Source organism: Panicum virgatum, chromosome 8K (assembly GCF_016808335.1).
Source record: "Panicum virgatum strain AP13 chromosome 8K, P.virgatum_v5, whole genome shotgun sequence".
Taxonomy (NCBI): domain Eukaryota; kingdom Viridiplantae; phylum Streptophyta; class Magnoliopsida; order Poales; family Poaceae; genus Panicum; species Panicum virgatum.
In genome coordinates this window covers 23,283,123-23,310,064 of record NC_053143.1, presented here as the reverse complement: position 1 = coordinate 23,310,064, position 26,942 = coordinate 23,283,123, and the positions used below count along the sequence as shown (strand labels likewise).

The following is a 26,942-nucleotide window of genomic DNA, read 5'->3' as shown; positions in this document are numbered from 1 at the left end:
GATGCAGCTCTCCCTACGTGGAGCTGTCAAACCGGTCTCAGGAACCGGTTAAAAGGTCTCAGGAACCGGTCAGACCGGTCGCCGGTGAGAATCGGCGACGGTCGACGAACGCGACCCCGGGAGGGACCCTGTTAGGGTAGGCGCACGTAGGGTTGTTCTAGGATCGGCAGGCCACCTAGAACGCGTTCAAATGTCGTGGAGACGAAGGAAGAATAGCAGATGAGGTTGGAAAAGCTAGGGTTTGGAGAAGAGGATAAAAAGTAGAGTTTGTATTTATTTTGTTCGATTGGATTCCCTAATCGCCCATGACCCTTTATATTTATAGGGTGAGGTGGACTTATCCAGCAAGAAATCCTGTTTACAGATCTAAATCTATAAAAAAACCCTAGTTGTACTCGGACTCTACTTGGACCGGTCAGACTGGTCGGTCCCTGCCGGACAGGCCACAGTGCCTCGACCGGTCAGACAGCTCGGTCAGACCGGTCAGACCGGTTGGTGCCAATTTTGGCTGTCAACAGCATCCTTGCATCTTTCATTATGTAAAAAATGCACATAGGAGACACCGAAAATTAGTGATGTGAAAAACATCTCTCTAATGTGAGATTAGAGATGGACAAAATTTCAACGCGTCACCTATGTCTCTACCTCCAACAAAATATACCAATTGGTGGAAATACTAATGACGCGCCTCAACAAAAATATATCACCGATGAGAATATTTTCTTACTGCAAAAGGAGTGTAGTGGTTAAAGCACCTAAATAGCATTCAGTTGGCCTAGGTTCGACTCCTCATCAAAGTGAAATAAAAATAGATCTGGATTAAATAAAATACTTCTATAAAAAATAGGTGGGGTGACTTGGGTCAAAAAGAATATTCTATCACTAGAGCCGTGCGATCCCGGCCCACCCTGGCCGGCTTTCACACGGTTTACGGTACAGATTACGGCACCCCTATGTAAAGGTGAGGCAGAAGTTTGGAGGTTGGCTTGTCCCTCGCAGGTCGAGTCTCCTGACATGACAAATTTCAGTAAGTTAGTTTCTTTTCATTGTGCCCTTCTTCTATAACATTGATTCTAAAAACTGTTGGATTGGAGCTAATAATCATTTATACATCACATTATATCAAACGGTGCTAGCAAGTTTCTCTACATTGGGATATCTACTATTTTGTCAGAATTTATATTTTTTTTTCTGTTCTTAACCTGTTGATCCAATTTCGACTTTAACTTCTACCCTGCCATCGAACATTAATCCACTATTGTTTTTGTATTTTTGTTCTGATCTGAGTGCTCAAAATGTTTACACATTATTTGACAAATGATACTATGCATATATACCAAAAAAAGGTTTTGTATCTAATGTATATATTACATAGATGTTAAATGGAGTGGCAAGAATGTTCCTGAAAATAGGAAGGATAGTGACAAACCTTGGCACAAGAATTACGAGCCTTATTCCAATCAATCTCACCATAAGGGGAACTGTAGAGTTCATTCCTCAATGCTAAGATGATTGGTGTAACTGGACTTACAACTCTCTTACCATATAGGAAAGCTATTGACATGTAAGTAATCCTTGTGAAGCACCAGAATCGTCCTGTGCAAAGGAAAGCTCAGTTTCACATCGCAGGCACTATACGAATTGAAATTCTTGGAAGTTCCTCACAATTGGGGACACGCCTTCTGTCGAAGTGGAGCGCGTGTCCGAGCACGAGGCATACCTCTCGATTCTTTAGGAGGTGTCGGAGGTGTTTAGGGCACGCGACATCACCGAGGAATACGTGGCGTGCGGGTGTTTCCCCGTAAGGGCTGGGTGGTCGATTTCTTCATGGCTGCTAGAGGAAAGATGGGTCGACGTCATTCTCGTACCCGATTTCGCCGAAGCGTTCCAGCTTCGTAAAAAACATAAGTGCCACTATAATGCTTGATTGTATTTTGTTGGCTTTGGTAACTCACTCTTCCTCTTCTTTCCTAACAGTTATTGGTGCGAGGGAGGTCGAGAGCCAAGTCGATGAGATCCTCAGCCCTCTTTTGAGCAAAGAGTACAACCTCTTGTTGGCGAGATTGAAGCCCCTCAGCATGTGGCCGAGGCAAGGCTCGCCCTGCAGAAGATAAGCAAGGACGCTGGGGGTGCTCCTCGAGGTGGCCGCAGCTCCACCGCGACCGCCGCCTTGGAGAAGCAGAAGAAGAGGAAGGGGGGCTCCGGCTCTAGGGCGTCGAAGTGCCCCAAGCTACTGGAGCAGATCCTGAGCGGGTTGCCTCTTAGGGGAAAGGTTTACTCTGAAGACGAGGGCAGCGCAAGCAGCACCCTCACCGACCGGAAGCCAATCTCTGCGGCCGCTCCGGCTGTTGAGTACAGCGAGCTGGAATCCGAGAGCGATGATGACATTGCTCCTGAGGTTACCTCTGCCGCCGCCGTGCCATGGACTGTTACAGTCACCGCCATGGAGCCTTCGACGTTGTAACACCCGGTCCCACAAAACATGGACCGAGCAAAATATATATGCGCCAGGATCAAGTCATGCATATATACAACAGAATCATCAAGATATCACAACACATGTCACGTAAAAAGACATAATAAAACGAGTACGAATGTATTTATTACATTAATGACAAAATGTCTGATACATAAATGCGGAAGCAATAAATAAAGATACGGAACTCTCCAAAGGGCGCCACCTGGACGTCGACTGGGAGATGACCGTCTAGAAGTCCTCGAAGTCCTGGAAGCTCTGAGTGTACTCCTCCATGTCACCGGGAACTGAGCAGCGAATGGATATCCCCAAAAGAGAATGAGAGAAAAAGAATATAGGAGGCAAGCGTGAGTACAACTTGTACTCAACAAGTATAACACAAACTATGAGGCTCTAAGGTTGGCTGACTCAACTGCATTAGCTTTTAAGTCTTGGCAAAGTTTTAGTAAAGCTAATTACTACAAGTTGATGAAATACAACAAACCCCAGTTACATAGTAATTAATGAAATTTAATTATGATACTACTGAGAACCAAACCAGAACCACCAAGGTAACCCCACTAATCAAAAGGAGGATCTGGGCCGCTCATGACCGTGACCACGGCTAGTATACTAGTTTTACACTATGCAAATGTTGCACATCTTTACGCACAAGTCGTGAGCTACACTAGTTGTTCATCACACTTCCATAGGTGAGATGACTAGCAAACGCACTACGAGGCTGTTACAAAGAATCCCGTTGGTAAGGTATAACCGCTGAGGTTTCCGGATTACTACTATGGAGCAGGTCCAGCTGGGGAACAAGCACACAGCACAGTCAACCCACATGGTACGAGGGCCGTAGCAGCTGTCTGCCCCCATTGCCCACGCAGGTAAGTTACTCCTGAACCAAAAAGACTTAATTAGTAATCCAAGACCATCCCATACCAGTCTTGTGGTTGCGTGGTTGTCCCATGTTGTCTCTCTACGAACCGGTCCTTATGGAGAGTGGCCAACCAAGCACTAGGCACCGTGCTGGCCCCCTAAACCATGTTTCTAGAAAACAAATTTTAAGGAGACATGCTCAGAAATTAAGTTGCATAAGATCATTAGCAGAATTAATTAAAAAGGACCATTATATATGAGAGCGCAGCACCAAGCATAACTAACCAAAATGCAACCCAAGGTATATATATAAAGATAAAATGGGTATGAAAAATCCTTATAGGCATATAGTAGTAAAATGCAGTATGAAATTGTAATTAAAAGTGATGGGAGGTGTTCATGTTATACTTGCCCTCCTCAAAGTTCTCCTGCTGCTCAAACTGTCCTGTGGAAGGTGGCTCCTCGAACTCCTCCGATGGCTCAACATCTACTCATGATCGCAACGTCAAAACAAGTCCACCACATACACATACATGCAAACAAAAGGAAATGCTAAGAAACAGTACATCATTACATAGAAACATCGCTTAAAACTGAGCTATAACTATTCTACGCATTACAACGATCATGTGAGCGTAAAAACCACCTAAAACGGAGCTAGAACGTGGAAACTAGAGTTAAAACTAGGTCCAGGGACTAAACTGCGAGAAAACTAAGGTTCCAGGGGTTTCCGCGGAAAAACTAGGGACTTAAATGTAATTAACGGGTATTTTCAGGGGCTAACGTGTGAAAACATGCGGGCTGGACTGCGGGTTCTATTTCTTGAAAGCTTAGGGGCCTAAACGTTAAAAGCAGGGCTTAACTGCAATTACTTTTGAACTGCAGTGGACTGCGGGTTAATTTCAAAGAAACAAAGGGGCTCTTTAACAAAATTACCAAGCGAACCGGTATCTTCGGGTCCAGGCTATCGGATCTGGATCTAATCTCATGCATCGATTTCGGATCAGACGGTTCAGATCGGGTCTGCGTGCGGGGACGGCGGCGTTCGAGGCCAGCGACCATTTTCCGCGGCGGCGCTCGTCGGGGCTCACCGGAGTTCACCGGAAAATGGTGCTCCGGGGCTCAAATCAACCCAGGTTTGGGTCTGGGATGATCTACACGCCATGCGTGATCCACTTGGGGCATTAGTGAGGCTCGGCAAGGCTCTGCACGCCGGGTGTGACTGCCGCGGCGGCTCTGTGCGGCGGAGCTTGCAGGCGCAGCATGCTCGGGTGGGTCCAGGGTCGGTTCAGGGGTGCAAAACGTGCGCAAGGTCTCTGTGCGGCACGGGAGAGCTAGTGCGAGGCTCGTGCGGGGCTGTGCTGGGCTGCAGGGCATCCGCCATGGCAGATCAGTGGAGCGGGCGGCGGTGGAGCTTCGGTGGCCGGTGTTCCGGCACCTGGAGTGGTTTACAGGCATCGATTCCTAGCGCAAAAGATAGAGGGGGCCGAGGTGATGCTCACCGAGGGTCTGGGTCGGGCATGAGAGGCCTGCAGGGGTGCTGGCGTCGAGGTTCGGCGGTGGTGCACGGGCGGTGCTCGTGGACGGTGCTGCTACAGGGGTGCTCCGGGCTCCTAGACGTCACGGCTGGACTCGTGGCGACGCTATGAAGTAGGACAGGGGGTTAGTATGGCTTGAGAACCACCGGCCGCGAGCAATTGGTCGAGGACTGACTCACCTGCGGCAGCGGTTCCGGGTAGAATTCCAACGTGTGCAGGCAGAAACCGAGGGCTGCGGGCTCGGGGAGGCTCCTGGCGTCGAGGCGGAGCTCCTGCGGCGGTCGGCGGTGGCTGGGAGGCGGTGGAGCTGCGGGTGCACGGCGGCACAGGGGCTCTGCGTGGTGGGGCTAGGCGGACGCTACGGTGCTGGGTTCTAGCTTGTGCTGGAAAGGAACGTGCGGTGCAGGGGGCCCGCGGGGGTGCGAGTTATAGGAGGAGGCCGGGAATTTTGGGCGTGCATGCCCGTTGTGAGCGCGGCGGAGATCGCGGCCGGGATTGATGCCGCGCTGGAAGATCGGATTGCGTACCGGCGTCCGCGTGATCCATTTCGCCGTGCGGCTTCTAGAAGGTCGAGGGCGCGTGGAGGTCTGGCGAGCGGGCCAGAATGCCGAGGTCGGTCCACCGTGTAGTGGCGAAACGAGCGGGGCGCGGTTGAGCGAGCAGAGAAGCTCGGACGCGGGTGGAAGAAAGGAAAGGAGGAAGAAGAAGGTGCCGACAGGTGGGGGCCGTCGGGTCAGTCGAACGCGACGCGCGCGGGCGTGAGAGAGCAGCTGACGTGCGGGGCCGAGGTGTCAGTCATAGCGGGGAGAACGGCGCGCGCGGCCTGGGCTGCGAAGGAGACTGGGCCGCGGTGAGTTTAGGCCGGACCGGGAGGAACGGAGGAAACACGCGGGTTGGGCCGACGGGGTTCTTGGGCTGGTTTGGTTCCTGTTTTTCTTTTTTCCTTTTCTTTCTCAAACCACACTCAAACTATTTGAATTCAAACCCTAAGCACTCAACCAAATAAAACTTTTGCACCAGCATGAATGCACAAATAAGTTTAAACCTAGAAAAATTTTAATTACTTGTGAAAGAAAATTAATTTAAATGCAAGGCTCAGCATATAAAACCTTAGAAAATTAAATAAAGCTATTTAAATTTATTATTAAATACTGAAATTTAAATTAGGGTGTTACAGACGTCCACATCATTATCGACTTGCTCTTCGGACGACGAAGATACTCCCTCAGCTGGCCGAAAAAATGGCCGCGTCGGAGACCGGTGATTCAGTGCCGGAGAAAGCGGCTGCCACCGAGGCTGATGTCCCGAAGTCTGCTAGCTCTGATTTCATGGAGAGCAGCAGCTACCTTGTCAGCAGCTCCGACTCCATCAAAGTTACTTCTCAACTGGGTGTCTCGGAATCAAAACTGATAGGAGGCAATATAGCTAGGATCCTTCGGATCGAGAGCAGCGACCATGAGCGGGGATTCCTCGCTGAAGCTGGCAACGCCTTCAGCTTCCCTCTCATGGAGAGGGGGCTGATGAGCACGGGAGTCGACAACATGCTTCAATGTGCTAAAGATCTGGCATTGAAGGTGATGAGGACATCAACACCAATGATATATCCACAGCACCACCTACAGCGGCAGCTGCGACATCCCCACCACCTGGTCCAATTACTCACGCTCGTGCCCGTCAACTCAATCATCAAGTAAGTTCATTTTTAAGGTCTTGTCCATTATATTTCATCAATGGAAACACATGCACTCTTGTTTTGCTTAGGAATAATGGAGAGGATAAGAAGGGGAGCAGATTCGCGTGGGCTGGTTTCGGACAGCAGGACAGCAACAACTTGTCACAACGGTCAAGACTTAATTTGGACTCCGATCGGGATGTTCAAGTACTTCACGAAAAGCATATAGACTCCTCTTTTAAACGGATCCGGCCTCGTGATGGTACCTGTTCTGATTTGAGTGCAGTAGACATTTCCTTACAGAAGGGTTTTCAGTCCATGGTGTCGCGCCACTCTATTTTGGCCCAATGGGCCGTGTATCCAGTTGAGCCCACTTTGGGCGAGTCCTAGGGTTGGAGGTCGTCCTCCCAGTATTTACAGCCCCAGCAGCCGCCATGGGAGGGTGGGGTTTTGTTTTCGTGAAATAGTTGTCACTACTTCCCCTGGAGCGCACGTGCTGATCTAGCCGCCTATCTTCTTGTATTCAAAACCCCATATTCGATGAATCCAGATTGAGTTCTTGCTTTCCCCCTTGCGATTTCAGTGCTTGTTTACTTGTTCTTGCGATTTCTTCGATTTGCTTGCAGGACGGGTGCCCTCGTGGCCGGTGTCGTGCATCGCAAGGGTGCAGCGACCAGGGAAGAGGTGTATCGATTGCTAAGGCGCAGCGTCTCTGGATTGCTGAAGTCGGACCACCAACGCCTTCTCTCTCCCTCAAATCGAGTTATCCAGTTCGTCCTCACCGAAAGATCGGAAAATCCCCCCACGGGTTCTCATCAGTTGGTAATCAGAGCAAAGTTCATCGGTGAACGATTTCCTTTTCCTCGCTGTTTTACTTTTCCTATAGTCTAGAAAAAGCCCAAAAAATTAGTAGATTAGTTTTTTCGAGATCCCATAGACCCTTTGAGCCTTTACTAGAACTACTTGGTTAGGGCTTATTGAGTCTTCGGTTGCGTCGGGTTGTGTCAAGTTGCTGATATTGCCCAAAAAAAGAGAAGAAGAAGAAGAAGAGAAAAAGGGGCTGATTCCTCCTTTGTTGTTCCTGCTGTTTTGGTTGGTGCTTTGTGGCTTCTCTTATATCTAGGCTCACGTCTCTAGCACAGTCTAGGATAGGACCAGCACAAGACAACCGTCGAACGATTACTTGCTTTTGTGAGTAACATGGTGCTAGTATTTCCTTGTGTTCTTTTAGCCCACCTACAGCTCCACATACTCGATTTTCAGCTTTACAGGAGTTGTTGCTGCAGCACCGATACACTTTCTTTCTAGTGCCCGACTTGTTATTGCCGACCCTCCTGTGAGCAGGGTAAGAATTGGTAAGAGCTTGTACAATAGGTTGAGAGTGAGAGAGCACCACACACAAATTACATCCAGTAGTTGTAGGGAATTTCCTACTTTACTTGTTTCCTATTTGCTCTTGCACCTTTTCCATGGCAGGTTCAGGCAATGAGGAAGAGGATGAAGGAGGTCCGCTTACACCTCGCACCAAGGGCATCATGCAGCATTTTCAAAAGTGAGGGAGCACAGCGATGGGATTGATAATGATTTGCAGGTGATAAATGAGAAGATTGTGCAAATAGAGGCCACGCAGATCTCCAACAACACCAAGCTTGCAGGATTGGAGACAATGGTTGGCCGCGTGGACAAAAGTCTCGCTGCTCTTCTAAGGCGCTTTGATGAGCTCCATGTGAAGGTGAATGATCAGCATAGAGGAGGTGACTAAGAGGAAGAGCGCAACGCAGAAAATTTGAGAGCTGATTATTCTGCAGACACTGAAGAAGGAGGATCGAGATCGGAGACGTCGACGCCATAACCGTCGAGGTATTGGTGGACCGCGTCCACGTGAGGTACATAATATTGACAATGCTTTCAGTAAGATAAAATTTAAGATACCCTCTTTTGATGGTAAATATGATCTTGATGCTTATCTTACTTGGGAGATGGCTGTTGAACAAAAGTTTACTTGTCATGATTTTACTGAAAATGCATATGTTAGGGCTGCAACTAGTGAGTTCACTGATTTTGCTTCCATTTGGTGGATAGAACATGGCAAGAAAAATCCTGATAACATGCCACAAACTTGGGATGCTTTGAAATGGGTCATGAGGGCTAGATTTGTTCCATCTTACAATGCACGTGATCTGTTAAACAAGCTGCAGCAATTAAAACAGGGTACTAAAAGTGTAGAAGAATACTATCAAGAGCTGCAAATGGGTATGCTATGCTGCAATTTAGAGGAGGATGTGGAACCCGCTATGGCTAGATTTTTGGGTGGGTTAAATCATGAAATCCAGGACATCCTTGCATATAAAGAGTACACTAACATAACCCGTTTGTTCCATCTTGCTTGTAAAGTTGAAAGGGAAGTGCAGGGACGACGTGCTAGTACGAAGACTAACATTTCTATGGGGAGGAATTTTTTCACGAAGCCACGTTCGAGCATTCTATCAACTGGACGTGCTGCTGCACCGTATTCATCATCAGCGCGAACAATAGCCCCACCTTCCAGCGACAAGCCTTGTGACAGCCCAGCAAATTCAGCAGCAAAGACCGCACAAAAACCTGCTGCAACCACTTCATCGGTGGCATCCACGGGCAGAACAAGAGACGTTCAATGCCACCGCTGCAAGGGATTTGGACATGTCATGCGTGACTACCCAAGCAAGTGTGTTTTGGTGGCCAAAAATGATGGTGAGTACTCATCTGCTAGTGAACTTGATGAAGATACACTTGCATTGCTTGCGGCTGACCATGCAGGAAGTGAGGGCAGCCCGAAAGAACATATTAATGCAGCTGAAGCCGACCGCTATGAGAGCCTCATTGTGCAGTGCCTGCTAAGCGCACAAATGGAGAAGGCATAGCAAAATCAGTGGCACACACTGTTCCAAACAAAGTGTGTCATCAAAGAGCGTTCGTGTTGTGTGATCATCGATGGAGGTAGCTGCAACAACTTGGCCAGCAGCGACATGGTGGAGAAGCTTGCGCTTACCACCAAACCTCACCCACATCCATATTGCATTCAATGGCTAAATAATAGCGGTAAGGCAAAGGTAACCAAACTTGTGCGAATCAATTTTGCCATCGGCTCCTATAAAGATGTTGTTGAATGTGATGTTGTGCCAATGCAAGCATGTAGCATTCTGCTAGGAAGGCCATGGCAATTTGATAAAGATTCTATGCATCATGGTAGATCAAATCAGTATTCTTTTCTATACCATGGTAAAAAGATTGTGTTGCATCCATTGTCTCCTGAAGAAATTCTAAAAGATGAACTTACTAGAGCTAGTAATCTGAAGAATCAGGAACTTAGTAAAAGTGAAAATCAGATTGTGACAAACGACCTTGAGAAGCATAAAAAGAACAATGCCAAACCTGTTTATGATAATAAAAAGGAGATCAAGCTGAAAGGGTCATGTTTCATTGCTACTAAATCTGAATTGAATGAGATTGATGCTACCACTGCTGTTTGCTATGCCTTGATTTGCAAACAAACTTTGTTTTCACTTGAGGACATACCTTCTTCCTTGCCTCCTATTGTCACTGACCTTTTGCAGGAATATGCAGACATTTTTCCTAAGAAGGTGCCATCGGGGCTGCCGCCGATTCGTGGGATTGAGCACTAGATTGACCTTATTCCCAGGGCCTCCTTGCCCAACCATGCTCCATACAGAACCAACCCAGAAGAGACCAAAGAGATTCAACGCCAAGTGCAAGAATTGCTTGACAAAGGTTATGTGCGTGAGTCTCTTAGCCCTTATGTTGTTCCCGTGCTTTTAGTTCCTAAGAGAGATGGGTCATGGCGCATGTGTGTCAATTGTAGAGCGATAAACAACATCACAATCAAATATCGTCATCCTATTCCTAGGTTAGATGATATGCTTGATGAATTGGGTGGCTCAATTGTGTTCTCTAAAATTGATTTGCGTAGTGGTTACCATCAAATTCGCATGAATCTTGGAGATGAATGGAAAATAGCGTTTAAAACTAAGTTTGGCTTGTATTAATGGCTGGTCATGCCTTTTGGGCTCACTAATGCACCCAGCACTTTCATGAGACTGATGAATGAAGTTTTGTGCACTTTTATTGGCAGATTTATGGTAGTATATTTTGATGACATTCTGATCTATAGCAAAACACTAGAAGGCCATCTTGATCATTTGCGTGCTATTTTTGATGATCTACGTGATGCGCGCTTGTTTGGTAACCTTAAGAAGTGCACCTTTTGCACAGATCGAGTCTCTTTTCTTGGCTATGTTGTGACACTGCAGGGAGTTGAAGTTGATCAAGCAAAGGTTGAAGCCATTCACAGCTGGCCGGTTCCAACAACAGTCACCCAAGTGCGAAGCTTCCTAGGACTTGCTGGATTTTATCATCACTTTGTGAAGGACTTCAGCACCATTGCAGCCCCGCTGCATGAACTCACTAAGAAGAGTGTGATATTCACTTGGGCTGATCCACATCAAAGTTCTTTTGACAAGCTGAAAGATAAGTTAACACATGCACCATTACTTCAACTTCCAGATTTCAGCAAAACCTTTGAACTTGAATGTGATGCTAGTGGAATTGGTTTGGGAGGTGTGCTGCTGCAAGAGGGCAAACCTATAGCGTATTTTAGAGAGAAAATGAGTGGGCCTAGTCTGAACTATTCCACCTATGATAAAGAATTACTTGCTCTTGTTAGAACTTTGGAAACATGGCAGCACTACTTATGGCCCAAAGAATTTGTTATCCATTCTGATCACGAGTCTTTGAAACATATTCGAAGCCAAGCGAAACTGAACGGTAGACATGCTAAATGTGTTGAATTCATTGAATCTTTCCCTTATGTCATCAAACACAAGAAAGGGAAGGAAAATGCCATTGCTGATGCTTTGTCTAGGCGTTATACCATGCCTCACAACTTGATTTCAAAATTTTTGGGTTAGAAACAATAAAAGAGCAATATGTACGTGATGCTAATTTTAAAGATGTGTTGCTGAATTGCAAGGAGTGTAAAACATGGAACAAATTCATCCTCGATGATGGGTTTGTTTTTAGAGCTAACAAGCTATGCATTCCAGCTAGCTCTGTGCATTTGTTATTACTTCAGGAAGCACATGGAGGAGGACTGATGGGACACTTTGGAGTGAAGAAGATTGAGGACATCCTTGCTGGTCATTTCTTTTGGCCTATGATGCGGAGAGACGTGGAGAGGTTTGTTGCTCGCTGCACTATATGCCAAAAAGCTAAATCATGCCTTAATCCTCATGGTTTATACATGCCTCTTCATGTTCCAAGTGCACCTTCGAAAGATATTTCTATGGACTTTGTTTTAGGACTGCCTACAACAAAGAAGTGGAGGGATAGTGTGTTCGTCATTGTGGATAGATTTTCTAAAATGGCCCATTTCATACCATGTCATAAGAGTGATGATGCTACACATGTTGCTGATTTGTTCTTTCTTAAGATTGTTCTATTGCATGGTGTGCCAAACACCATAGTTTCTGATCATGATGCAAAGTTTCTTAGTCACTTTTGGAGAACTTTGTGGGCCAAGCTGGGGACTAAGCTTTTATTTTCCACTACTTGTCATCCCCAAACTAATGGACAAACTGAAGTTGTGAATAGAACTCTATCAACCATGCTTAGGGCTGTTTTGAAAAAGAACATAAAAATGTGGAAAGAATGTTTGCCTCATGTTGAGTTTGCTTATAATCGGTCACAACATTCTACCACTAAGAAATGCCCTTTTGAGATTATTTATGGCCTGTTACCACATGCTCCTATTGATTTACTGCCTTTGCCAACTTCTGAAAAATTGAATTTCGATGCATGAGCTGGTTTCGGACAGCATGATAGCACCAACTTGTGACAATGGTCAAGACTTCATTTGGACTCCGATTGGAATGTTCAAGTACTTCACAAAAAGCTTATGAAGTCCTCTTTCAAATGGATCTGGCCTCATGATGATACCTGTTCTGAGTTGGGTGCAGTCGTCATTTCCATACAGAAGGGTTTTCAGTCCATGGTGCTGCGCCACTCTATTTTGGCCCAATGGGCCGTGTATCCAGTTGAGCCCACTTTGGGCATGTCCTAGGGTTGGAGATCATCCTCCCAGTACTTACACCCCCAGCAGCCGCCATGGGAGGGTGGGGTCTTGTTTTCATGTAATAGCTGTCGCTACTTCCCCTGGAGCACGCGTGCTGATCCAGCCGCCCATCTTCTTGTATTCGAAACCCCATATTCGATCAATCCCGACTGAGTTCTTGATTTCCCCCTTGATTTCAGTGCTTGTTTACTTGTTCTTGCGAGTTCTTTGATTTGCTTGCAGGACGGGTGCCCTCGTGGACGGTGTCGCGCATCGCAAGGGCGCGGCGACCAGGGAAGAGGTGTATCGGTTGCTAAGGCGCAGCGTCTCTGGATTGCTGAAGTCGGACCGCCAATGCCTTCTCTCTCCCTCAAATCGAGTTATCCAATTTGTCCTCACCGAAAGATCGGGAAATCCCCCCACGGGTTCTCATCAGAAGGCTTATGTCAGCTTCATCTTGAGGGCGACAAGGCTTCGTAACTAACGAAGATGGAGGAATGTCTGGCTCTTTTGGAGAAGGAGAAGGCAGACCTGCAGATAACCATCATAGCCTCCTGTGCCAACGCTGAGAGAAATGCTTAACAGCTAGCCGATGCATGCCAGCAGGCCCGTGCCACCGAGGAAGCCAAAATACACGCCGACGAGCGTTGGGCCCGTGGAAAGGAGATGCTCTAATGCTACCGCGTGGCCTTCGCTACTGGTGCCGAAGCAATTCAAGCCGATATCCATGCGCTGCTGGAGAAGTTTGACCTGACACCCCCCGAGCTTTCGCAGGAGGACAACATTGAGTTGGCTGAAGTGTTCCGTTGGCTTCGCGCCTACATGGCCATGGCGGACTCCGGCAGCCTCTTCTTCGGCAACCTGAGCGAGGCCGTTGTTGCTCACACCTTGAGCGCTGTTGTTTGCGGCCTTTTGCCAGCGAAAGTGGGCAGCTTCGGTGCTACAATTTAGATTCAGCTTCGGACTCTTCACGACAAGACCTTTCAGTGGCCTTCCCTCAAATCGATGCGGCCTGAAGCTCTGCCTGTACTCTCAAAAAATATCATGAAGAACTTTGTGGAAACCTTCTTCCAAGAGAGGGGTTGTGGCCTAGTTAGCCTGGAAGCGACTCGCCTGAAGGAACAGGTTAGTTCGTGCTCTTCGCATGTATTTGAGCCTCTTCGCTTTCGATTGTTTATTGTGTTTTTATTTTAGCTACAAGCCAAAGCTGAGACCTTCGCTCATGAGGTTCTCGGGAATGCTAAAGCGGGCAACTTGACCAGCGCTAGAGTTGAAAACCGCGGCGGGTCCGGCGGAGGCCATGGTGTAGATGACAGCGATGACCAACGTTCAGGAGAGGTGTGAGGAGAGTAGCATTGATACTTGTCCAAGTGATATAAATTATATTTTGGAACTAACACCTTCGGTGTCTGTGCAGGACCCTATGTTGGAACCTGCACGGATCACCTAAGGTATCCTCCCTCTGCGGATGAACCGCGGTAATTTTTTTGTATTGGGGGCTTCATGGGCTAAGTTCCGTGCGCGCCGGCCTTGGGCTTCGTTTGAAGAGTTTTGGTCTGAGTGGGAGTCTATCTGTGATCATCGGAATGTAAATACGATTCATTTTTTTGAGGAGTTCCAATGTGACCCTCAGAGGCATGCCCAGATACTCACGGACCACACCCTTCATTGCAAAACCAAGCGTATTCTCAACACTGATGTTCCCTATAGTTCTACCGAGGGGCTTCGAGAGCCCAAGACCGAACCTGTAGATGAGGGCTCAACCGGCTTTGAATTTATGTATCATCTCGGAGGTCAGACGATGAGGAACTAAAGTTGAAATTCGCCTTGCCTTCATTGCAGGGCTCGAATTTGAAGTTTTTCTTCAGAAGACTGCCGAAGAGATTATAGATCGCGCGGTCCGCGAGCTCGTAAATGAGGTGGACCACATTGTTTTTGAGGAGGAGACTTTAGAAGTACAAGATGGTGCTTAGTAACTATGATTTGAGGCGAAGCCTCCTTGTAATTGTGTAATAATGGACGACAGTGATGTAAATTTATATTTCCTTCTGTTAGCCCCGTGGCTGCGCATAACAGGTTCCAAGTGTGAAGCACCACCCCCCTTTTGCGGAGGCACAGGGCGGAGATGGTTTGTTTTTTATGCCGGCGACTCGGTCGTGCAATTGTTGGTGATGCGAAGCAGCACCCCCCCTTTGTACAGGTGAGGAGTCGAAACTTCATTTTTTATTTTACGGGATTATTGTGTTTAGACTGCAAAGCACCCCCCCCTTTATGGGTTCTTGGTTTTCATCTCACGCCCAGGTAAACATATCGTGCAACCTGCGATTTGCGAAGCGCCACCCCCCTTTTCTCGATTAGGGGGGTCGGGGCATCTTGTGTTTAGAACTACCTTCGAAACTTTCGGTAATTTATGCTAGCTCTTCGCCCTTAGTGTTGGCCACGTCGTGGTTTTTGTAGGATGCCTTCGGCTCTTTGGCGCAAGAGGGCTGGTCCTAGCCTTTGGCATTGTGCGCGACAGGACTTTCTTTAGGATACTTTCGCTCTTTAGCGTGAGAGATTCCTAGCCTCTAGCTTTCGCGTGATAGGACTTTCCTTAGGATGCCTTCATCTCTTTAGTGCAAGAGGGTTGCTCCTAGCCTTTGGATTTCGTGCTATAGGACTTTCCTTAGGATGCCTTCGGCTCTTTAGCACAAAAGGGTCGCTCCTAGCCTTCATCTTTTGTGCAACAGGACTTTCCTTAGGATGCCTTCGGCTCTTTAGCACGATAGGGTCACTCCTAGCCTTCGGCTTTTGCACGATAGGACTTTCTTGCCCTTCGGCATTTGCGCGAAGGGACTTTGATGTTGTTGGAAGTGAAGCTAAGGGGGGCAGGACCCACTTAGGGCCTGCGCCGCATGCTTACTTCTTTCAAGCAACTTCACTTGCCTCGCACCGATGACTCCCCTCTTCTATCGACGAAGAGGTATAGACACTTCGGTGCATTGTGCATTCCTGCATTCTTGCTTCCACAAGATGCTTTTTCTGGGGGCCTTGTTTATATTTCACAAGGGGTTTACATAAGGGTTCAGCCTCGTTAGAAACCTCACACCTTTGATAACCGGCATGATTACGCGAAGGCTTCCCTGTGAGGAAAAGAGTACGGGCCCTGAGTTACAGAGTGAGATCTTGTCGCGGAGAGGAACAAAATTTACAAACAAAAAACAACAAAACTACGAGCCCCTTCGGTTATCCTCCCTCTGGTGGCTCTTACAGAATCCTACACAAAGTACATTGGCAACATATCCTTGTTCCAGGATTATGGCTCTTCAGTGCCTTCTAACATGTGAAGTCTACATGCCTCGGGCCTTGCCATGGATGCGACGTGGAATGGACCTTCCCACTTGCTGTGCATTATCCCTTTCAGTTTTCCCTTTGGGACTCACCTCAGCATGAGATCCCCTTCCTTGATCTTCCTAGGCTTTACTTTCTTGTTCTTACATCTTCGTGTTTTGTCTTGGTATTTGCTAAGGTGGATTGCGGCTAACATTTTGACGACTTCGATGGTGTCCACCATAGGTTTCATGTCTTTTTCGGAAATCTCCCGTGACCCTTCGTTTGTCCTCTAGGACCTGAGCTTTATTTCTTCTGGTGTCACTGCCTCTTCGCCGTAGAGTAGTTTGAACGGCGTAAACATGGTGGCTCTAGATTCAGTCATGTTGTGTGACCAGATGACCCTTGGCAATTCATCTGCCCACTTGCCCTTTGGTAGTTCAGTGATGTTTTTCTTGATGCCTGTAAAGATGATGCCATTGGCTCTTTCCACCGCTCCATTAGACTACGGGTGGTACACCGAAGCGAAGCACAAATTTGTTCCTAACTGTGAACAGAACTGCCTGAAAGTTGCAGAATCAAACTGCTTGCCATTATCCATGGTCGCCTCTCTGGGGACACTGAAGCGACATATGATGTTTTGCAAGAAGAAATTTTGCAGGGCTCCGGCTGTGATATCCCGGAGTGCCTTGGCTTCGATCCATTTGGAGAACTATTCCACAGCTACTGCGGCATACTTGTAGTTTCCTAGAGCCGTCGACAGGGGACCCACGATGTCGATGCCCCATTGCACCAGAGGTGAGACCGGAGGTAGTAGTCGCACCTCATCCGGAGGGAACATGCTGTATGGGGCATGCCATTGACAGTTTGGGCATGTGCACACCACTTTGTGTGCATCGGCTATGGCCGAAGGCCAGTAGAATCCTTCACGGAAAGCCTTACCCACCAGAGCTCATGTCCCAATGTGCAAAGAGAACATGCCAGCATGTATCTCCTCGAGGAACCATCTACCTTCGTCTCGCGAGACACACTTCAGGAGAGGGGCACAGACACCCCCTTGGTATAGGTCTTCATTTATGATCGAATAGCTTCGGCCGCAGAGCACCGTTCTTTTTTCTTCCTTCGCATCCTACGGGACAAAGTGTCCCCGAACGTATGCCATTATAGTTGTGCGCCAATCTTCACTGCTGATTGCATTGACAAATTTTGCCAGCACTTCAACATAGTTGACTGAGCCTTGCCTTACTGTTTTTAAAAAGACATCTGCCGATAACGGTTCTTGCTGTGCTGCTGCCTCCGCCAGCTTGTCGGCTAATATGTTCTGCGCCATCAGAAAGCTTCGGATGCTGAAGCCTAGGAAATATTTTTCCATCCCCCATACTGCTGCCAAGTACTTCACCAGCTCAGGTTTCAATGCCCTGTTGAATTTGTTGATGTGCCCTGTGATCAACTTAGAATCTGATCTGATGGACAGTCTTTGGGCCCCTAGGACCCTTGCTTTCCGAAGACCTAGCAGTAGGCCATCGTATTCTGCGACGTTGTTCGTGCACCCTTCGAAATCGAGCCTGACTGCATATTTCAACTGAGTCCTCGAAGGTACCGTAAGAACTGCCAAAGTCCTTGCCCCATCACAGCAATACGCTCTATCACACTCAAGCTGCCATACTGCTTCAATCTTCGGCTATTCTTGCAAAGGTATTGTGGGTGTCCAATTTGCGATGAAGTCTGCCAGGACTTGTGACTTGATTGGGGATCTGGGGGTGAAGTCTATTGTGTGCTCTGCTATCTATGCAGCCCACTTGCCTATTCTGCCGGAGGCCTCTCTATTTTCAAACATGGCCCGAAGAGGAAAAGAAGTTGGTACTTTGATTTTGAAGCTCTGGAAGTAATGCCGGAGCTTTATTGCTGCCATCACGATTGTGTATGCTATTTTCTTCATTTCTGAATATAGGAGCTTTGACCCGTTCAGTGCTTCGGACGCGAAATAAATGGGGACCTGCCTGAGCGACCCTTCGATGTTGCGCTCTTCGACAAGAATGGCGCTTAGCGCTGCTCCCGATGAAGCGATGTACAAGAGGAGTGTTGCCTTTTCTGACAGGCTGGTCATGACAGCCAAATTCTCAATGTCTGTTTTGAGGGCTTCAAAGGCTTTCTGCTGCTCTTCGCCCCACTGAAAGTTGCCGGAAACTTTCAATGCTTTGAAGAACGAAAGGCACTTCTCTACTGAACTGGAGATGAATCTGTTCAGCGAGGCCAGTCTGGTGCTAGGTTGCTGCATCCGCCTGATAGCTTCAATTTTTTTTTGGATTTGCTTTGATGCCCATTTCTGTGATCATGCAACTGAGCAACTTTCCTCTTCGCACACCGAAGACACATTTCTCTGGGTTCAGTTTCAGACCGTGATGCCGAAGGTTTGGGAAGGTTTCGAGATCCTGAATGTGATCTTGTCGCTTCTTGCTTCGGATGACTACGTCGTCGACGTAGGCAGAGCCATTCCTGTCTAGCTGGTCCCCCCAACACCACCTTGATTGCTCTGTTGAAAGTGCACCCTACGTTGCGAAGGCCTTTCGGCATTCTCACATAGAAATATGTGCCGAAGAAGGTAGTGAAACCGGTCTTCTCTTTGTCAGATTTTATCATGAAGATCTGATGGTAGCCGGAGAAACAGTCGAGCCTACTGAGCATTTCGAAGCCCGCTGTCGCGTCGACGAGCGCTTCGATGCGTGGCAACGGCTACTCGTCCTTCAAATAAGCTTTGTTAAGGATGGTGAAGTCGATGCACATTCTCCTCTTGCCATTCTTCTTCAGTGCCATGATGACATTAGCTAGCCATTCTGGGAACTGAACCTTGCCGATGACCCCTATGTTAAGCAATTTCAGTACTTGGCCTGTGTTGCCTTCTTCCTTTCGTCGGACAATGGTCGGAGGTACTGCTTTTTGGTCATGCCTTTGGGTCAACCCTGAGTGAATGCTCCATGACCTCTTTGCTGACTCCCTACAAATCCGCCGAAGACCAGGTGATCACATCTTGGTTGTTTCGTAGGAACTGTATCAACCTAGCTTCTTCTGACTCTTCGAGGCCCTTACCGATGATAACTGTTTGGTCCTTGATGTCTTTGCACAATGGTACTTTCTTTGTGTGTTCTGCTAGAGAGATGTGTTGTCTTCGCACCTGCATGCCTCCTCCTACGTGCCGATGACTGTTACGACTCCTCCAGCCATTGGTAGCTTCATGTATAGATATGGCTGGTGGATGACGGCTGCGAATTTGATGATGGTGTTGCGGCCGAAGATGGCATTGTATGGGTAGTTGATGTCCACTACATCGAAGGTTATAGCTTCGGTTCATTGAGTGTTGCCCTCTCCGAATGTCATGTTGAGCTCCATCTTGCTGATGCCCTATATTTTCTTGCCACCGAAGCCAATAAGCGGCTATTTTGACGAAGCACTGCTAGGTGAGAATGTCTGCTGAACTACCATTATCCACTAGGATTCTGCCTACATCATTGCCTGCGAAGTGCACTGAATTCTTGCCAATGTTTGCTCTGATGATGAGGGGATCATTATGCAGGAAGTGCTACAGCCTGAGATCTGCCTCGGTGAAGGGTATCGGTACATGTGACCACGGGGTGCGGAAATACTTGCCTTCGCTCACATGCGACACTATTCTGAAGTATTCCTGCAGCTGCCTCTTCATCTCATGGATGGGCTCATTGGACCCTCCGAAGATGGTGTTGATGACATTTACCATTTCTCTGGGCTGCCTATCACTAGGTGAGTCGCTGATGCACTCCTGCATCTGACCAGGTTCTAGCTTTGGCGGTGGGGGCAGATAACTCTGCAAGGTGGAGCTCTGAGACCATGTGTGATGTAGTGCCAGAGGGGCGGTAGATGGAGCTTGTGACGTCAAGGGGGCCGGCAATGCTGGATATGGGGGCTGTATGGAAGTGGGTTATAGTTGAATGTGGAGTATGTCGAAGGCTAGTGGGGGGCTGTTGCCAAGGGCCACTGGTGGGTCGAAGCTGTCGGTCTTGGCTGGCTGTCTTGCGAAGTGTAATTGATGAGTTTCGCCGGTTGTGGGTCCCGGCGATCAAACTCTTCGTTCTTCTCGATGGCGGCGGGGCATTCATTCATCCAATGGCCTTTGTATTTGCCATGGAAAAAATAGAAAGGGATTTTCTCCCTTCGGCCTCCATTGTCCTGCCGTCTTTGGTTGTTTGTTTTGCTCCTCCCTCCTCTGTTGCTTTGAGGCTGGGAGTCGCGAGGTTCATCTCTTGAGACTGTGTTGGTTGCCTCCTAGCTCTTCGGCTGATCTGCGTGCCATGGCTTCGATTGCGACTATTCACTATTTCTTGTTTTCTTATGCTCATTCATTTCCTCGATCCTCTGCCTTTTAGCACGACCTTACTTGCATGATCTCGAAGAGCTTATTGGCAGTCTTGGGTTTGCGCTGCTCGAGATACTCCCCGCACGGGCCCATGTTCATTCCGTGGACAGCAGCGTTGATGATACTCTGCTCGACAACTTTCGGAGGCCTTGCGCAAAGCTTGATGAGGCGCTCTAGGTACTCTTATAGGGTCGAACTCCCCTACTTTAGGTTGTGGAAATCGTATGATGTGACCTCGTCTGGCCTGACGGCTCGGAAACTTGCAGTTAACTCTGTCCGATGCTAGCTCCAAGACTGGATGTGTCCGAAGGGTAGGTTGGTGTACTTGTGCTGGGCTAGGCCTTGTAAAGCGAGAACAAGTGCCTTCGCCTTGCATGCAGACTACGGCAAGACTGCAGGGTTGAAGCATCGAGGCCACTACACCTCTTCAAGCTCTTCGGATAGTGGAGACTTCAGGCCGTAGTTGTGACGGCCCAGGCGGTGGCGTCGCTGGCGGTACTCCCCTTCCTCTTCAGCATCTGACTCCAAATGTTCCGAGTCCTCTTCGATAGGAATGACCCGTGGACGGGCCCTCGGTGGCTCATGTCTTCGCTGGTTGGCTTCATCGGATGCCATGTTCGGGGCTTGCATTCGGTCCAGCATTTGCCTCTGCTCCTGGAGCTTCTGCTGCATTAGTTGACATCGGAGCTCCTCCTCCTTGAGCTTCTTGTACTGTTCCTATCTTTCGGCTTCAATGAGAGCAGTCTCCTTGCCCTTCGCCCTTATAGTCATCTGTGGGGCCAAATGGCCTACTGCTAGAGCCGCCTGCCGTGACTTTTGAACTTCCGCGAGGCGGGCCAAAATTCTTCGCATGGCCTCTATGTCTTTGGGTGGAATTCCGAAGTCGTGTAGGTTGACTTCGTGCTCCCCCTCCGTGACGTTGTTGACGGAAACATTGTCGTTGTTGTTCCCATTGCCTTGCAGCACGACGGCGTCCTCCGGAGGCGTCATAGCGTCCGTCAAAGCGCTGCTAGCTCCCTTCTTCATCGCTGCCATGAGGTGTGGTGGAACGAACCGATGGGTGGGTGCCAAACTGTTGGTGCAGAGTGTCTCCGGATCGGACGAATACTACAACAATCTATGTGTGCGCACGGAACGAGATGCTCATACGCTACGAAGGAAACAATGTCTTCGGACAAGTGTCCGGTTTCTCTCTCTGTATTCAATGTCCCATCAATGACCGTTACACGGGTATTTATAGGCGGCGGGTCACTTACCCGCCGGGCCAATTACATCGACACACCCCTCAACTGCCAGATTTCCGAAATATTCTCTGGGTAGACAGGTAATATTACATCTCTACAGTGGGTTACAGCTTGACAACTGACCCTGGTCCAATGCGGGCCCATCACCTGGCTTCGTCCGTCGGTTGTGTGGGTCTTCGATTGCTCGCCGAAGCCTCGGGCTTTCGGCCCATGCTCGCAACTTCTCCAAGTCGCTAGCATCCATCTCTTCGCGTCCTGCCAGTGGCCTCCTTCTTCGAGGTCTTCGGCGAGCTGACGAAGCGTTCCGGGCCTCATCGTTGTTGACCATCACGGGCCCCGCCTTTGGCGGTGAGCCTTCGGCGCAGGGACCAAAGGTGGCATCCCCGACATGACGCGATGCAATAAAAAATGCTTGAGACTGAAGTGATGGAATGAAGGAAGAAGGGAGAACTATCTAGCAAAGCCAACGCCAATTTGGAAACCATGAAGAAATAATGACATATGCATATTCTAGACTTTCTTTTTCTTAAACATTGTACTTTCTTTGTAAAGAACTAATGCATTCCATGCTTGCAATTAAGAGATTTTACATGTTAGGATCCAATGATTATATTTCATCGGCATAAAACATTATCCGACCCTCACGGTTGACTTAATCTTAGAAACTGACCAATTGTTTAGTTGTATATATGTATATATATAGTTCTATTGACATTCGAAGGAACAATGTAAGATAAGTACCTGGATGAATTGGGAGAAACCGTGGGACTAAACAAAGTTCAGGGATCACTGGACGATTTCCGGACCAATCATATACACCAAGGACCTTCAGTGAAGTAGAACAGATGATTTGTCTCAATTCCAGTACAAGTAGTTACACGTATCAATCGCGCATTAATTAGGAAGTTCATTATTAGAAAAACAATTAATACGAAATAGCTCCTCTCCTATTCTAAAACATATACTCCCTCCGTCCCAAAAATAAATCACTATAGGATTTAAAATCTATCTCATAAAAACATGTCATCCTACTCTATTTAGAAGTGTATATGCATGCAAGAATTAATTAGTACTAAATATAGATAATAAATATGAGAAATATGGTCATTTTACCTTCTTGTTAATTTGTCCATAGTAATACTATGGTAACTTATTTTTTTGGAACGGACGAAGTGTACATTAGAAGGTGAGTATAAGCAGCACAGGAAAAAAGTGCATGACATCGACATGATTACGGTTGGTCACACAACAAGCGGACTAACAGTACCGAGAAGCGTCCATAAGTTAAATTTGCATTTCTGCTTTAAAAGGCGAGCTTTACCAATCAGTTTTGAAAAGGAGAATAAGTTTACTACCGAGAGTAATATCTTTGCCCATTGGGGCGCTGCAGTTGCAGTGCCATGGGATAAGATCCACGAGCGACCTTTCGCTAGTCCATCATTCTCGTCCTTTTGCACTTGTCCGAGCAGCCTCAAGGTGACGTAGTTTAAGCATGTGCCAAACATGGCACTCTCGTCCAAAACGTTGAAGCCCCAGCCGCCGTCCTCGTTCTATTATAAGCAAAGAATTGTGTGGTTAATGTATAGAGTAAGTACGTCGTATTTATAATCAAATCAGGAGGTTGCGTAGATGAAGTAATAATTAATCTCTCTTATGTTCGTTTCTCTGAAGTCGTTCGTTACAGTAGTTATTGAAGATATACTCTGTTACATGCTAGTCGTCATGCCATGCCTGATGGTTGTAGATATGGCGGCAAATCTCACGAATGTGCTCTTTAGATAGTACATCATCGATTGATCCTGTGATGTGCAGCGCGAAAATCTGAAAAGCAGAACCTACACTACCATACTAATAAGAGCTGGCGGACGGCGACGAGGTAACGGAAGAAATTCTGCTGGAGTCGCTGAGACGGGCGCTCGGTTGGATGTCAGATCTCCAAGCTGAAGATGGCCACTGGCCAGGTGATTTCAGTGGGATCATGTACTTGCTGCCTTTCTAGGTCAGTGATTCACACGCACTTTGCTAAATTGTTGGGCTCTCTACATGCCACCTAATAAGAGTAATTTTCTTCTCGTTCTGCTTTTCAGATTTTCGCGCTGCACATCACAGGATCAATCGATGATGTACTATCTAAAGAGCACATTCGTGAGATTTGCCGCCATATCTACAACCATCAGGCATGGCATGACGACTAGCATATAACAGAGTATATCTTCAATAACTATTGTAACGAACGACTTCAGAGAAAGGAACATAAGAGAGATTAATTATTACTTCATCTAAGCAACGTCCTGATTTGATTATAAATACGACGTACTTACTCTATACATTAACCACACAATTCTTTGGCCTCCTCCCTCTGAGATCTTTAGCCTCCACATGGTCGGCCAGTTCAATATTTGGCTTAATGTATATAGATTGCTTCTGAAGCAACTTCAAATTGGAGGCACACTACCATACTACCGTGTGTGTGTGTGTATATATATATATATATATATATATATAGCAATAAAGAAAGACCTACACTAGCTAGTTGAAAACGATTGATGTAGAAATATGCTGCATGATACGTACGTACAACCAAACGTGGTTGACTGCTTTTATTTTTGTTTAATAACTGTGTTGCTTTGTTCCTGTCCCATTATTGGAATTGGATGAAATGATACATAAGTTGCAACGAACTAGGTTGACTACTTTTATTTTGTTTTAATTTTTGTATATGTCTTTATCTCCATTATGTTGTGTGATCTTATCATACTAACCAGAACATCACCCTTTTTGGGAAGTTAAACGGAGACTATCTTTAATTTTAATATGTAATTCCATGTTCAGCTTTTGAAACTGAACTTCTGTTGGTTTCTAGATCACAAAAACTGTTTTTTTTTTCAGAAATCTATTCTCGTTATTGATGGTAAGGAGAGAAGGAATTATAATCAAGTGGCAAGAAAAATATAGTCATCAAAATCCGCGGTCCCATGCTACCGGGCTTCCCTATCTATACAGTTGAAGACATAGTCACGCCTACTATTAATGCTCCCAAAATATGGAGAAGAGGACGCGAGGTGGAGTGGATGCCCGCACACCATGATTATGCCCAAAGGTTATCGAGGCATGGCTTTCCAGACAATTTTTTCTTTGCGCGTGCCATAAAAGCAAATATTCAAAAAATACTCACTACCACAAAACATAAATGCCGAACATGGGAGCCATCTAGTCTACCTTGCCGTATCCATAGGATCCATCTTAGCTGTCTATATCCCCCATTTCAAGTCCCAATAAATAAAAAACAGTGCAAAATTTAAGAGCAGTAATGGTCAAATGGATTGCCAGCTCATCCAGCACACTGCCGTGGAGGAGAGAGGAAACGAAAAGGAGCTTAGCTTGGCGCTAGACGTGGCTACCAGCTGAACACAGGAGCTAAGAACAGCAGCATCTAGGCTAGTTATAGTGGGAATGTCATCGACACAGTTATCAAGACTGTAAATTAGGTAACCGAGTCGGAGGAGTGTAATGGTGATGGTGATAACACTCCTCTCACTGACACTTACTCTCCTCTCTCTTCATAACGAAGCTGTCATATCAGCAAATTTAATATCCATGAAACTTTTATAACACTCTCATTGGGACTGGCCTTAACAGCATGCGGAGGTAGAGTTTACGTAGCACTGATAGGTGAGTCCAAGTTAATAAAATATATTGATGAAAATTTTAAGTAGATAAGGTAAAAGACTACTTATTGTATGGCTTATCTATACAGTAATATCACTTGTTGTTGAGATGTCTTATCTCATAGACAAGAGCTTGGCTCTATTATTAACCTTGCTCTAAGTACACAGTAGCTTGGCACTGCTCAATGAATAAAGATCTAGCTAGTATTGAAACAAACGTCTTTTTTTCGCGGGTATCGAAACAAACATCTAACCTCACTTCAAACATACAAGTAGTGTATTAATAATGGAACATCCTTCAGTGGACAGCAAAAGTTCCACTAGGTACAGAAATTTTTATTAGAAAAAATTATGATGCTCCCATACAGCTCAATTGATGCCTAAAGAAGTTTTTTTTTTTGCGAGGGGAAGAGAAAAATTTTATTACTAAGAAAGTTCGCTCCATTCGTGAGCAATAATTTGCTTGTGGACAGTGGCTCTCTTCCCTTGTGGACGACCTTCCACTCAGGTAACAACCTTCCAGATTCACGGGCTTCCTTCAGAGGAGGCTAAAGGTCGATTTTAATCCTCCCTGGGTGGCCAACATTTTTGCTATGGTTCTGCAATCATATTTTCCAAAACCGCCTCCTGTCTGTACCGTTCTGCGGCCAGTGCCGGCCCATCCCAGCACGCGCAATTATATTGCCTCCACTTCCTCAGCGTCCTTCCTGTGTCTGATATATTTCCACGCCACTAGCTGGATCGTCCCTATACATGTCCACCACGGGCCGGCCCATGGTGCTGCCCGTGGCCCGGCACGGCAAAGCCCAGCTCAAGCCTGGCACGGCACGCAGGCCGCCGTGCCCGTGCCGGCCCGGCACGAGGCCCGTGCCGTGCTTGGGCGCTGATGCCGGCCCACGGTGCAGGCACGGGCACGGCCCGGGAAATGGCCTCGGCCCGGCAAAGGCCCGGCAACGAGGAGGGGATATACCCCGCACCCCCGGTCGCCCGTCGCCCCCAACCCTATCCATTTCTCCTCCCCCGCCAAGCCGGCCGCCATCCCATCATCGCCTTCGCCTCGCCTCGCGTACCCCGGCTGGAGACGGACGCCAGCGAGCCGCCATCGACGCCGTCGCTCTTCCCTCTCTCCATCTCTCGCTTTCTCTCCATAACCCTAAGTCCCTAACCATCGATCTTCTTAGGTTTTGTGCCAAGCTCCGCTCCGGTGTGCCCCTCATCGGTGGATCTGGTGCTCCGGCTGCGCAGGTGAGCCGTCCGCCCGTCCCTGCGCCTGCCTCTCTAACCCGAACCCTAATTTCCTAACCCTAACCTCTCTGATCTTCTTCTTGTGTTGCAGGTCGCTGGCTATGGTCTTTCTTCCATAGATCCGGTGCCGCGTGGCCGTGAGGGAGCCGGATACGCCGGCTGAGGAGGCGGCAATGTCCTCGGACGTGGAACATGATTCCTCGGACGAAGGATACTATGAAGCCACCGAGGCCGAGAAGCGGGAGTTTGAAGAGCAGAATGAGGCAGCTGATGCCCGGTGCTTCGTCCTCGGTGGCAACGCAGCTGCTGCCATCGATGTGGATGGCGCCGGTGCTGGGACGGGCACCGGCAATGGAACTCGCATGGGTTCCACGAGCCCGACGGCCGGCACAAGCACATCCGTTAAGCGCACAAGGAGGAGAGGGCCGACCTT

At 47.6% G+C, this 26,942-nt stretch overlaps 1 protein-coding gene across 1 annotated transcript; it reads right to left on the bottom strand.

The window, feature by feature from the left end:
- Positions 1-2,707: 2,707 nt before the first annotated feature.
- Positions 2,708-24,047, bottom strand: LOC120645568 (achilleol B synthase-like). Its single transcript, XM_039922350.1, has 5 exons — positions 23,918-24,047; positions 22,952-23,146; positions 22,338-22,422; positions 3,759-3,827; positions 2,708-2,763 (listed from the first exon to the last, which is right to left on the bottom strand). Exons 1-5 carry the CDS (start codon positions 23,975-23,977, stop codon positions 2,708-2,710), a joined length of 465 nt encoding a protein of 154 aa, XP_039778284.1. The 5' UTR covers positions 23,978-24,047.
- Positions 24,048-26,942: the final 2,895 nt, after the last annotated feature.